This window comes from Molothrus aeneus, chromosome 1 (genome assembly GCF_037042795.1).
Source record: "Molothrus aeneus isolate 106 chromosome 1, BPBGC_Maene_1.0, whole genome shotgun sequence".
Classification (NCBI taxonomy): Eukaryota; Metazoa; Chordata; class Aves; order Passeriformes; family Icteridae; genus Molothrus; species Molothrus aeneus.
In genome coordinates, this window is record NC_089646.1 from 2,432,396 (window position 1) to 2,446,217 (window position 13,822).

Consider the following 13,822-nt stretch of genomic DNA (forward strand, 5'->3'; position numbering starts at 1 on the left):
CCCGGGCCCCGCCCCCGCGGTGACGTCAGGCGCGCGGCGGTGGCGGCGGGCGCGCGCGGGGGCTGCCGGGAGCGCCCCCCCCCCCCCCAATCCCCTCATGATCCTCGGGCGGATGCGCGGGGCGGGGATCGCCCGGGCGGGTGAGCGGGGATGGGGCCGGGGCTCGCATCCTCACGGGGACCGCGGGCCGAGGGGCACGGCCACGCACGGGGTGCCGAGACCCTCACAGGGGCCGTGCACAGAGGGGGTCTAACCAGCCCGAGGAGCTCCGTCACGCACGGGGGTCCTGGGCTGAGTGGCCTCGGGGCGTTCAGCCCCTCACGGGGGCTTGGCATGAGGAGTCCTGGCCGGCTCTGGGGTTCTCAGCCCCTCATAAGGACCCTTGGCTGAGGGGGCCCGACCTGCTCCGGGGTGCCGAGCTCCTCACGGGGTTCCTCTGCTGAGGGGTCCTGGGGTGCTCAGCCCTTCTTGAGGGCCCTGGATTAGGGAGTCCTGGCTGGCCTTGGGGTGTTCAGCCCCTCTTGAGGGCCCTGCACTGGGGAGTCCTGGCTGGCCTTGGGGTGCTCAGCCCCTCTTGAGGGCCCTGCACTGGGGAGTCCTGGCTGGCCTTGGGGTGCTCAGCCCCTCTTGAGGGCCCTGCATTGGGGAGTCCTGGCTGGCCTTGGGGTGCTCAGCCCCTCACAAAGGCCTTGGGCTGAGGGGACCCAGCTGGCCCCAGGCTGCTGAGTGCCCCATGGGGGTGCCAGAACACTGAGGTACCGACCTGGGGGTGCTGATCCCCCCCCCTCCCAGCCCTGGGGAGGCTGAGCTCTCCCTGCTCTGTCCTGTGTTATCCATGTGGGATGGCTGAGGGGGTGGCCCAGGTCACAGCCCCACGGGGCTGTCCCCAGGCTGGCTCTGTGCCCTTCCCAACATCCACACCGGGTCCCCATGGCTGAGCTGCTCCAGGGTGGCTCTGAGGTGTCCCTGGCTGGATAAACCAGCCAGGGATGTGCTTGTGGGGTTTGTGGGCACTGTGGGGTGGGGTGAGGTTAGAGGGCTTTAGGGACAAGCATCCCTCAGGTATCCTAAAACAAACACGTGGGGAAGTGGATGGTAAAACCACACCTGTGTGAGCTTCACCTCTCCAGAGGTTTTCCCAGGTGGGTTTCATCCTCCTGGTGGGTTCAGCTGCTCTGGTTTACAGGAGGACATGGTCTGGGAATAATGGGCTTGGAGCTCCCTGATTTCTGCAGTGACCTCGGGCAAGTGCTTTGTGTTCTGTCTGCAGCATCACCACTCCCTGCAAGCCAGGGTGCAGCCAGTGGAGAGGCTAATTAGTGCTTTGGAGGTAATTATTTCCAGGAAAAAGGTGGCTGAGCTCCAGCTCTGTACTGCTGTGGGATGCTCTGCTCCTCACAGAATCACAGCATGGGTGAAGTTGGAAGGTTGGAACCTCCCTGCAGATCATTCCCTGTCACAGCAGGAGCTCTCTCCCTTCTTGGAACCTGTCTCAAATCTTACTAAGGTGGGGGTGGCACCTTTATAACAAACCTGCTAAAAATAGGGGGTGGGATTATAATTCCTAATCCAGGAGACCTTTCTCAAGGCTCCAGGGAAACCGTGCTTTAATCTTCTTTCCTTCTTCATAAGGTGGCTTTGCCTTCCCTGTAAAGCCTCTCTGCTAATCACTTTTAATTTGTTTAACTCTTTTGATGTCTGTCCTTTGCTCCCCTGGTTATGTTGCCACCTGTGGAGGAAAATCCAGGGTGAATTTAGCAGCACAAGCAGACCAGGAGCCATTCCTTGCCTTGGGGACATCCTCCTGTGAGCACCTCTGCAGCCCAAAGGGGTTTCTGTGGCTGTTTGTCCTCAGGCCCAGGTGTGGGAGGTAATTAATATTGTTAATTAGTTGGGTTGCTCTCTTGCTGATCAACTCTGCAGTGGTTTTGGTGGATTAGGCTGGATCCCAACCCATTTTTAGGAAATTCTCTGTGCTGGATATTTGCAGATTGGCTGCTCTGAAAATGCCAAAACCTGACAAAAGGGGGAATAAAAAAATGGAGCTTCTGCCTAAAATAAACACATCTTTGTGACATTGCTGCAGCCAGCTTGGAAATGTGATGCACCAATGCATGCCTGGAACCAAACAGGAGAGAGAAAAAAGCCCCAGATCCACCAGATCTGGGGTTTGGGAGCTTTCTTAGTGCTTTACCTGTGGGTTTTGAGGGCTGTGGTGTTTGGGGAGCAGGGACATTGTGGGATTGCCCTGGGAATTGTGGATGCTCCATCCCAGGCCAGGCTGGCCAGGGCTTGGAGCAGCCTGGGACAGTGGGAGCTGTCCCTGCCATGGCAGGGGTGGCTCTGGGTGAGCTTTGAGGTCCCTTCCAACCCCACCATTCTGGAATTCTGTGAAATTCCCAGTTTGCCACCTTTCCTCCTGTGAGGGCCCAGGCCACGATGGGATTCCATGGGAGTGGAAATGCCTTTTGTTCCCTCTCAGTTTTCCTCTGCAGACCTGCAGCAAGAGCAGGGATTCACAAGGGAGGCAGGAGGAAACACCTGCAAGTCTTTAGGTTTATTTTTAGCTGTTTTGCAAGAAGTGAGACATGATCACAGCCCAGCTGTCTTTTCCTTTAGTTAGGAGTATTTTGGGGAAGGAAAAGGGAGTGAAGTGGAGGAGGGGGTCCCACTGGGGGAGTGGTTTGGATCTGTGAGCAGGAGAAGGAGCTGAGGTGAAGCTGTGTGGATCTGCTCCAAAGGAAGAGCAGTGTTCCTGCAAGTGTTCCAGGTTGGATGGAGCTTGGAGCAGCCTGGCCTAGTGGGAATTGTCCTTGCCCATGGCAGGGCTGTGGAACAGATGCTCTGGAAGGTCCAACACAAACCATTCCAGGATTCTACACTGACAAAATCCTTGTGCCTGCAGGGCCAGGAGCAGCTTTGGTGTTTTCCATCATCCCAGCCCAGCAAGCTCTGCCACCCCTCAGCCTTTTGGGGCTGTTGGCTGCAGCTTTGGCAGCCAGGAGAGCAGGGAGTGGATGGAGGAGGAAGCAGGGGGAGATTAAAGCTCAGCAGGGTTGTTCTCATTGGCCACCTGCAAATTGCAGCTGGTTAATTAAGGCTTTAGGAGCTCACAAATAGCCCAGCTCTGGCCCCAGGAGCCTGTGCTGCTGCCCCTCTGCTTTCCTTGGCTGCAAGGGAGCACAAGGAAAAGGTAAGGATGTGTTGGAGCCTCTCCCAGCTCCCTTCCCAGTTGATCTGGGCTTGAATGGAATGATTGGAAGTGATTTGGGCAGTTTTATGTTTCTGCTGGTGTTTGTTAAGGGCAGGTGGAATTTTGAGGGAGATGAGGGGATCTGGCCCTGGGATTTGTGCACCCAGCACAGGTCTTGTTGGCACAACTGGGTCTGGGAAGGGAAGCTGGACATCCATGACACCCCAATGCCCCTTGTGGGGTTTTGGGGTGCTGGTGGAAGCTGGTGTGGGATGGAGCAGCATTTTTTGGGGCAGATGTGTTGTGAAGCACTTTGGGATGGCTGAAGGGATGGATTTGTGTGGAGCGTTTTCCAAGGAATGCTGAGGGCTCACCTGATGAATTCTGTGGCACAGAGAGAAGAAAATGCTTTGGGTAACTGCTCTGCAAGCACTGAGCAGCATTTCCCTGGTGCTTTCTTTGGGTATTGACCGTTTAGGCAAAACCTGTGTTTTTTGGAAATTACAGACGTTTAAGGACCAAGGGAATGATGGTAGGAAAGCCCCCAAAGGATTTCCTGGAGTTTGTTCAGCCTTCTGCTTTTGTGGTGATGGGATTGGTCCTCCCCAAGGTTTCATCTCTTGCATCTCTGAGGCTGCAGCACTCGGAGGGCACTAAAAATAAAAAAAAAGAAGGAATCAAGGAATTTCCTTCTGGATGATTATCGACCGTGGGTGTTCTCACCGCCCACGCTGCCGCTCTCGGCACCTCCCGAGCCTTCGTGCATCAAACCCCGCCTGGGATGAGCTGCGGTCAGACGAGGATCCTCGGGGAGCAGAGAGAGGAAAAGTTGTGTAATTCTCCGTGCTGGCCGAGGGAGGAGGGATTTAGGGCTGGAAACGCGGGGTCAGGGAGAGGCAGCCCGGCGGGATTAGCCCGCGGCCGCTCTGGTGAGACAGCATTTGCCTTAAGGCCGTTTGAAAAGTGATGTGTAAGGTCAGGGTGACATTGCTGTGAGCTCGTTGAAAATGGAAAGGCTTTATCTGCTTCTTGGCTGGGGCCTCCCCGGGCCACACCCGGCCCGAGAGGCCGAGGAAACGATTTGATTGCTTGCTGAAACTTAAATAGGAGGAACTTGTTTGATTTGTTCCACTCTCACCATCGCTTCTGCTTTGGAAGCTGCTGAGGGATGAGGGTCCCCAGTGGTACCCCCACACCTTCACACAGCATTTCTTCTTTTTCACATGTGGGTAATTAACCTTTCTTCTCTCTAGAGACACAGGAACATGAAAACTCCTTCTCCCTGTCCCTTCTCCCTGTCCCTTCTCCCTGTCCCTTCTCCCTGTCCCTTCTCCCTGTCCCTTCTCCCTGTCCCTTCTCCTCTCCCTTGTCCCTCTCCCTTCTCCCCTGTGTGGCCCCAGGCTGCATTTTTTTCACCTGTACCAGGAACTGATTGGTGGGATCTGTTTCTTTCTTGCCATGAAACACCTGCAGACGGAGTTGGGGCTTCAGGAAATGTGGGAATGAACCCCTGAGCCTGTTCATGGCAGTGATTGCACCTGAGTTCAGATGCTGTTGCAAGGGTTTGGGGGTTGGTGATATAAAGTTTTATCTGCAAACTCTCCTTTCTCCCTGTGAGAGGGAGGGGACTGGGACTGTACCTCTGTCCCATGTTTCCAAATGCCACCAGGCACAAATAGGATTTTGTTCCTTTTAGAGAGAGTTTTCCTTAGGATTTTGGTCCCAGTGAGACCCAGCTGTGATGGGAAACAGGTGGCTTCAGTCATCCCAGTTTAGGGGCAGCTAAATCCCAGTTTCCTCCTTCTTTGGGTTACATCCTATGAGTTTAACCTCAGTCTCTTGAGAAATGTTTCTGCACTCCCAGTGCTTTTTATCAGCTCTAAGCTTGTGATTTTGCATAATTTCAGCTTTTCCTGCATAAATTTGTACCCAAGGGTAAAAGATTGGTGCTGTTTTGAGGGGCTGAGCACTCCTGGGATATCCACAGCTGCCTTTCCATGGGTGTTTCTAACCAGACCCATTTTTCTGTCTCTCCCCAGTCATGCAGGGACCAAGGCCAGTGGTTCTGAGTGGCCCCTCAGGTGCAGGGAAAAGCACTTTGTTAAAGAAACTGCTCAAAGATTATGAGAACATCTTCGGCTTCAGCGTCTCCCGTGAGTACCCAGGGCTGGGCCAGCTCAGAGCCTCCCTCTATTTATACCCCACATTATGGCTTTGCATGGTTTGCCTGTGTCCCAGTCTGTCTGTGGGATCCTGGGGGTGTTTAAATAATTCAGGGCACCTTTTAGTCCTGGTATTAAATGGTGAGTCTAAGCTTTGTCTGGAGTAGCAGCTTTCCAGGTTTAGTGACTCTCCACATCTCTAAACACAACTCAGAGAGTAAACAAGGTTCTTCTGAGTGATTCTTGACTGTGAAAGTCACAAAATCACCCCACAGTTCTGCTTCAAAAGCCACTTGATTTTTCAATGGAGCTTTGTAAGATGTTTTTAGGTCCATTTCCAAAATGTGTTTTAATGTCCCAACACTGTGTACTAAAAGTAAAATCTGTGCTTTGAGATCTGGATTCACTCCACCATGAAAGAAAAAATACTGGATGTTTAAAAATCTAATGCTATGGGAGGAGAGAAAAACTTAAAATTATCCATTTTTGTGTGTGTGTCATCCCATGCTCCTGATTCAACTGCATCTCTCATCTCACTCCAAACTAAACCTTATTTTCTCCCAAACCCTCTTTATAGAGATTTTTTTCCCTAGAGATCCATGTGCCACTTAGACCTTGGCATTTCTTTGATGCTGCAGCACCCATGGGTGATGTACAGAATTTACAAGGCTGTTTTTTCTTTTTTTTCTTTTCTTTTTTTTCCTGCAGATACCACAAGGCAGCCAAGACCTGGAGAAGTGAATGGCAAAGGTGAGCCTGTTGCAGTCAGGTCTGTCTCATTGCACTCTCTAAATAATTCAGGTTTTCAAAGCTGGGCTCTCATTTTAGGTGCTGTGCTCTGAACTTGGGTGATTTGATTTTTCCAAAGTTCCAGGTAGTTCTGGGGAGATATTTCCAATGGCCACTGCTTTGGGAAGTGCAGCTGCTTAATGAGATGGTTTTAGCTGTATTAATTGTTTGTGCCCAGCTGTTTTCTCATGTATTTGCATATTTAAGAAGCAACCAAATGAGGTTTGTTCTTCATTTCCAATGGCAGTTTTCCCTCTGAAGTGACAGGAAGGAAGGAATTTCAACAGAAGATAGAGAAATATTCCTTTTAAGTTAGTTTGGTTTTGATGTTCCCTTTTATCTCCCCCTCTCTCATCCCATTCTGGTCTTTAATTAGAAACCCTTTAAATGAAAGGCCTCATCATTACTGCTGTAGTGTGTCCCACACCTGGAAGCAAGGGAGGAGAAGTTCCCACTGCACCAGGAATGGGAAAGGATATGAAAAATGGGCTAGAGCAGCATTTTTGGCCACACAGAAAACTCCAGAAAGTTTTGAGCAGATGCTTGGACAACTGGTGTGGAAGTAGGAAGTGAATCCTTATTTAAAACAGATTTTGAGTGTCTTCTCCCCCAAAAACCCATGGGTGTCATTTTGACCATGAACTTTACCTTCAGAATGTTAATGTCTCTCCATTTTTCCCATTTGCCCCTCTCCAGATTATCACTTTGTGACCAGGGAGGAAATGCAGAGGGAAATTGATGCTGGTGAATTTATCGAGCACGCGGAGTTCTCTGGGAACATGTACGGGACAAGGTAGGTCAGGTGTCCCTGCCTGTGCCACAGGGGCTGCAGTTACAGGGTCCTGGAGATCCTTCCCAATCCAAACTATTCTGGGATGTTAGAAAATAAATACAGAATCTCTCCAAGCCCCTGAGGATGTTCTTGCTCAGATGTGGGGTAAATGGAGAGTCCCTCAAGCTTAGCAGAATTGAAGTTCTCACCAATCCTTTCTGCTCCTTAAGTCATCAGTGAATTATAATAAATGATTAAAAAGCTTGAGGCAATTCCCCATGTTGGGGAAGAGAAATTGTCTTTACAGCATATAAAAGCCACCACTTGAAAAACTGAGTGGAGAATTAAATGCATCTTGTGACCCAGATGTGTGAGGGTGTTCACAGGGGTCCAAGGATGAGGGAAGAGATGAGGATCTGACTCCATGTTTCAGAAGGCTGATTTATTATTTTATGATGTATATTATATTAAAACTATAGCAAAAGAATAGAAGAAAGCCTTCTGATGAAACCCTAGCTAAGAATAGAAAAAGAAGGAATGATAACAAAAGCTTCTGTCTTGGACAGAGTCCAAACCAGCTGGGCTGTGATTGGCCATTAATTAAAAACAACCACACGAGCCCAATCCCAGATGCCCCTGTTGCATTCCACAGCAGCAGATAACCATTGGTTACATTTTGTTCCTGAGGCCTCTCAGAAGAAAAAATCCTAAGGAGGGGATTTTTCATAAAATGTGTCTGTGACACAGATGGAGCATCCATGTCCATCCAGCATCCTTGAGCAGAGTCAGTGGATCTCTGCAGAAGGGCAGTTCTCAGTGGTTTTGCTCTTTAATGAAGGTTGTTTCCATGTTTGTCAAAGAATCCCAGGATGGTTTGGATTGGAAGGGACCTTTAAGATCATCGAGTTCCAACCTCCTGCCATGAGCAGCGAACTTCCCTCCAGGTGGTGAAGCTCTGCCAAGGCAGGAGTTGATGGACATCCCACCCATCCTGTGGGATAATCACACATGATCCATCCCCACAGCTTCCAGCACGGCTTTGCCAGCCCCTCCAGCAGGAGACAGCAGCTCCCTGCTCCAGCCAGAGCAGTGACACTTGGAGAAACTCTTCATCAAGAGCAGAGCAGGCTCTGTCCCCTCCTGCCACAGTTTGGGGAGCCCTGTGAGGTTCCCCTGCTGCTAGAGGGGACACCCCAACCCCCCTGTGTCACTGTCATATTTTAGGAAAAATCCTTTGCCAGGATTTTTCTCCTGAGAAATGTAAAAATGAAATATAAACAAGAATTATCTGGATTGTGGTCTGGAGGTTGCTCACCAACAGGTGCATCTTTGATTGGTTCCATGTGAATTGTCTTTAATTAATGACCAATCCCAGTCCAGCTGTGCTGGGCTCTCTGAGTCTGTCACAGGTTTTTATTATCATTCTTGTCTAGCCTTCTGATGTCTCCTTTCTTTTTCTTTGGTGTAGTTTTAGTGTATAATTTTCTTATAATATAATATATTTTATTTTACATATATTTTTATAATAAAATATATGCCAAATAAAAAATAGATAAATAAAAAATAGATAAATAAAAAATAGATAAATAAAAAATAGATAAATAAAAAATAGATAAATAAAAAATAGATAAATAAAAAATAGATAAATAAAAAATAGATAAATAAAAAATAGATAAATAAAAAATAGATAAATAAAAATAGATAAATAAAAATAGATAAATAAAAAATAAATTATAAAAAATAAAATAAAATAAATAAAATAAAAATTAAAAATATATAAAAATAATATAAAATATAAAAATAATATAAAATATAAAAATATAAAATAGGATCTAAAATATAAAAAAATATAATAAAATATAAAATATAATATCAGCCTTCTGAAACATGGAGTCAGAACTGTCATCTCTTCCCTCCTCCTGGGGACCCACAACAATTAATAACCACATCCCTGTGTCAAGGACATATTTTATGAAAAATACTTTTGCTAGGATTTTTCTCCTGAGAAGCTTCAGAAATGAAATGTAACCAATGGTTATCTGCTGCTGTGGAATGCAACAGGTGCATCTGGGATTGGGCTCATGTGGTTGTTTTTAATTAATGGCCAATCACAGTCCAGCTGTCTCAGACTCTCTGATCAGTCACAAGATTCCATTTCTAGTCCTTGCCAGCCTTCTGATGAAATCCTTTCTTCTATTCTTTTTTAGTATAGTTTTAGTATAATAGATATCACAAAATAATAAATCAGCCTTCTGAAACATGGACTCGAATTCTCATCTCTTCCCTCGTCCTGGGACCCCTGGGCTCTCTGACCCCTTCCCTGTGTGCTGTGTCCCCAGTAAAGGAGCTGTGCAGGCCGTGCAGGCCCAGAACCAGATCTGTGTGCTGGACATCGACATCCAGGGCGTGAAGAACATCAAGAGGACGGAGCTGGACCCCATCTACATCTCGGTGCAGCCGCCCTCCATTGAGATCCTGGTGAGCGCCCGCCTTGCTTTGCCGTTAGCGCTTAGAGGTAATCAGCAGCCACGGCTCCCCCTTCCCTCTGCAGGGCCCTGCTCCAGGTGGGGAGCACATCCCCAAGCATGTCCCTCTAGGAGTGTGCCACAGAGGGACAAAAGTGTCCTTTGTCCCCTCCAAAAGGAAAGAAACCCAGGAGTTTCTTTTCTCAGTTAGGTAAAAAGACATCTCATAGGCTTAGGGGACTTCACCTCAAACTTAAGGATAGCTAATTGGAGAGGAGCCAAAAAGTCCTGCTTGGGCAATTTACTAGAAAAAGAAGAGAACAAAGAAAGTAATGGCTTTTGTGAGGTGTTGTACCAAGGCCAAGAACCTCTGGCACTTGGCTCTTATCTTGCTGTTTATTGAACCTTTTTGTTTCCAACACTACAACAGAAGCCATCCTGCTGATTTTTATGCCTCCAAGGGTAGCTGAACTATCTTGGGTGTGTTATAGACCTCCAAGAGCTTATGAGACCTGGCTCGAGGAGGCTCCTATAACATATCTCCATCCAGCCCAGCTCCCCAGCCTCTGGCTCTCAGGGATAAATCTTCCTGTGTATTGTTTTTTGAGTCCTTCCTCAATGTTTTCCACACCTTGGTTATGAACTCCATTGCAGCATGGCCAGTCTTTAAATGCATTAATTGTGCTTCATGCTGTGCTGAGATTTCCCTTCACAGTTAATATTAAACCCAGGGAGGCTGGTTCTGTGCAGCACCCTAAATTCTGTGCAGCACCCTAAATTCTGTGCAGCACCCTAAATTCTGTGCTCCTCTGGTCTTACCCTGTGTAAGTGATTGCAGAGGGACTCTTGCAGCAGTGCAATCACTGACGAGCATGGTTCAGAGAGGGATGAGGACACATGAGGACAACTCCTGACTCTCCCCTCTTGCTCTCAGTACATCAGGCAGGCTCTGTTTCTCGTTGAGTTTGTGGAGGAGGAAGCCAGCAGCACCAGATGCCAGAGCCCAGCAGAGAGATCTCATTTCCAGCAGTACCTGGAAAAATAAATAAATGAGAGGGAGGTAAAAGAAACCTGGGACCCTGAATTGTGGGTAGGAGATCTCAAGCCCAGTTTGGCCACTGCTTTGCACTGGGCTGTAAGTGAGGCCCCTCACCCTTTGCAGGGTGTTCTCACGTGCCCATGGTCACAGACAGCACCTGCCTGAGGGTGGGGGTGGTTTGTGCCTGCAGCTTTCAGAGCTCTCATTCCCTTCGTGTCTCTGTCCCTGGGTTTAGGAGAAACGACTCCGGGAGCGGAAGACGGAGACAGAGGAGAGTTTACAGAAGCGTTTGACTGCAGCCCGCGTGGACCTGGAGCTCAGTGAGTCCCTGGAGGGCTGTGTGCAGGGAGAGGGGGGTGCCTGGCTGATTTGGGAGCTGGTTTTGGTGGCAACAGCTGATTTGTGCTCTCCAGCAGCGCTGGCAGGGCTTGCCATGAGCTGAGTTGGATCACTGCTGCACTTCCCACTGCAGTTCCTCGGGGGTGCTTGGCAGAGCAGTTCATTAGCAGCAGCTGATCTAATAATAATACTGAAATATCTTATTAAAATGCCATGGGGCTTTGTGCACGAGAGCTGACACAGGGGAGAAAAATTGTCCTCTAACTCTGTCCTCATCTCCTTCCCCAGGTAAAGAGCCTGGGCTGTTTGACCTGGTCATCATTAATGATGATTTAGAAAAGGCCTATTCTGAATTGAAGGAGGTGCTGCTGGAGGTGAGTGAGTCCTTGGGGATTTTCTCCACCTCATTCCTGGGCCAGGCAGGTGAGGGTCTGTTCTCAGGCAGCCACAGAAATATCACCTCATCTCACACTTGCTCTGCTTTGAGCTGCTGAGGGACAGACTGAGTACAAGTGATGGTGGATCAGAGAGTGGGAGATGAATCCAACACAATCCTTTTTTTCACAATCCTTTTGAGTTGGGGCAAAATAAACATTCATCCCTGGGTAGCAGAGAAGGGGATTCCTGTTTCTGGAGCTTCCAAGTCAAACCTTGCCCTGTCCCTAAAGGTGAACTCAGGGCTTGGTCCTGGGATGTCATGGAACTGGTCTGAGTTTTTGGTTGTCACTGTGATATTTTCTGAAAAATCCCTTTGCCAGGATTTTTCTTCTGAGAAGCCTCAGAAAAGAAATGTAAACAATAATTATCTGATTGTTTGGAGTGTGGTCTGGAGGTTGCTCACCAGCAGGTGCATCTTTGATTGGTCTCATGTGAATTGTTTTTAATTAATGACCAATCCTAGTCCAGCTGTGTCAGACTCTCTGGTCAGTCACAGGTTTTTATTCTCATTCCTTTCTAGCCTTCTGATGTCTCCTTTCTTTAGTGTAGTTTTAGTATATCATTTCTTTTAATATAATATAATATCATAAAATAATAAATCAGCCTTGTGAGAACTTGGAGTCAAATTCTCATCTCTCACCTCATCCTGGGACCCACAACACCAGCACAGTTGGTCACTGCTGGTCTCCTAAGCTGTGAAACCAAGAGCTGTTTCCCAAAGAGTGGTAAATTCTCACTCTCTTTCCTGATCTCCTTGCAGGAAATCAAGAAGACTGAAGAATCCAGGAAGTCCTGAGCTGGCCCTGCTTGGCCCTTTCAATTTTGCACATCATTCCCGAAGTACGTCACAGTGTTTTATTCCAAAAGACATTCCCTGTAGGCTGCTCCTACCCCCAACTCACCCTAGGATGTTTGTATTAAAAGGAAAGAAAAGGAAACCTGGTCATGCTTGTGCTTCTGTTCACTGCATGCTCAGCACGTGCTCCCTCTCAGGTTTGTACCTCCAGGCTCTTTGGGAGCTGCCAAAGGGCTGAGCCCTTCTGGAAGGCTGTAGAGAAGCTGTTGGGCTGATGTGCTTGAAGGCAGCAATAAATCCCTTTTCCTAGGGGGAATCCTCCACATCCAGTGGCTGTTGCTTGTATAGCTCTCTGTTCTGAGACCTAGAGAGCTTTGCACTTCATTTCCCAAGTTTTCTTTAGCTTTAACATTGATGTTTTCATGAAACTTCCAAGCCCTTCAGTCCCTCCAGCAGAACATAAGCTGGGAGGGCTGGGGGTGTTCACCTGGAGAGGAGAAGGCTCCAGGGAGAGCTCAGAGTCTGAAGGGCTCCAGGAGAGCTGGAGAGGGACTGGGGACAAGGGATGGAGGGACAGGACACAGGGAGTGGCTCCCACTGCCAGAGGGCAGGCATGGATGGGAGATTGGGAATTGGGAATTCCTGGCTGGGAGGGTGCTGAGGCCCTGGCATAGGGTGCCCAGAGCAGCTGTGGCTGCCCCTGGACTCCTGGCAGTGCCCAAGGCTGGGTTGTGCAGGCTTGGAGCAGCCTGGGATTGTGGAAGGTGTCCCTGCCTGTGGCAGGAATTGCAGCAAGATGGGCTTTGAGGTTCCTTCCAACCCCAAACCCTTGTGTGATTCCCTTCCTTGGAATGAGCAGTCTGTCAGAGCTCCTGTCCCACAGGGCGTGGCTTCAGCTGCTTCCCCCCAAACCACACAGCCCCAGCAGCTGGGTCTGCAGTGCCAGGCTGGGATATTTTCTCACCCCAATCACCTCTTACCAGAGCAGATTTGTGCCTAAACACTTCATTTTTGGGTTTTATCCTCTTCACATCCCATTCCTCCAGTTTATCCAGCTGCTCTGCAGCACCTCTTGGTCCAGGCCATCTCCAAACCTCCATCCTTCACTTTATGAGGACAACAAGCAGAAACTCTCCTTGGGGCCACCCTTTTAGTATCTCGAATTCACAGCCTGACTTGATTATTTTGCTCATTTATCTTTCTTGGACTGCTTTGATAAATCTTTCCTAGATTTCCTAGAAAATATTGCTTCCTGTCGTGGATTTCCCACTGCTTGGTTCTGGAACTGGCTAAACAAGCAGGAGAATCCTGGGTGGATTTGTGGTGTGAAACACACAGGCTTTTCCTGTGCTTTTTCCTGTCCTGTTTCAAGTGATGGGCTCTGATTATTGGGCTCTGATTATTGGGCTCATTATTTTTCTTTCTGAACCGTGGGATTTTGTTACAATTTGAGGGACGCGTTTGCAATGGGAAAAGGTCCCCTCTAGATGGCAGGAACGGCAGCGGGAAGGCGCTGGAGTCTCGGAGCAGCCGAGCGGGAGGCTCAGGACGCGGCGCCCGCCTCGGTGCGGGGCTCTGCGGCCACCGCGTGGCACCGGCGGGGCTGTCCCCACATGGAAGTGCCCAGCTGCTGCTCCCTGCGGATCCCTGCTGCCAGCCCGGCCTCGGCTCAGCCCTGCGGGACGGGTGAGTGCAAACCCCGCGCAACGGGAGCGGGGGCAGCTCTTGGGAAACGGGAACAGCCCATCCTTTGGACGGTTTGGGTCCCCCTTCCCTGGTGAAGGGGAGGGAGGGGGAAGGAGGAAATGTCCCAGCCTGGTGGGGTGTCC

General features: G+C 49.3%; 1 protein-coding gene across 3 annotated transcripts; it reads left to right on the forward strand.

Moving 5' to 3' along the window:
• Positions 1–35: 35 nt before the first annotated feature.
• On the forward strand, positions 36–12,135 carry GUK1 (guanylate kinase 1). 3 transcript variants are annotated; one of them, XR_010783970.1, is made up of 8 exons: positions 36–140; positions 5,233–5,346; positions 6,064–6,105; positions 6,841–6,937; positions 9,256–9,431; positions 10,656–10,740; positions 11,048–11,133; positions 11,958–11,987. XR_010783970.1 is itself a non-coding variant. In XM_066553877.1 (8 exons), the coding sequence occupies exons 1-8, from the start codon at positions 98–100 to the stop codon at positions 11,991–11,993; spliced, it is 642 nt and encodes a 213-aa protein (XP_066409974.1). In that variant the 5' UTR covers positions 36–97; the 3' UTR covers positions 11,994–12,135. The 3 variants fall into 3 exon arrangements, 2 of the variants coding, with proteins under 2 accessions (XP_066409974.1, XP_066410061.1); XM_066553877.1 differs by having other exon boundaries at positions 9,256–9,394; positions 11,958–12,135; XM_066553964.1 differs by lacking the exon at positions 36–140 and adding an exon at positions 1,576–1,870 and having other exon boundaries at positions 9,256–9,394; positions 11,958–12,135.
• Positions 12,136–13,822: the final 1,687 nt, after the last annotated feature.

Coding starts and splice junctions, on each gene's coding strand:
- GUK1 (XM_066553877.1), top strand. CDS start 98: ATGATCCTCGGGCGGATGCGCGGGGCGGGGATCGCCCGGGCGG. Junction 9,395..10,655: donor CGCCCTCCATTGAGATCCTG/GTGAGCGCCCGC, acceptor CCCTGGGTTTAG/GAGAAACGACTCCGGGAGCG. Junction 11,134..11,957: donor TGAAGGAGGTGCTGCTGGAG/GTGAGTGAGTCC, acceptor ATCTCCTTGCAG/GAAATCAAGAAGACTGAAGA.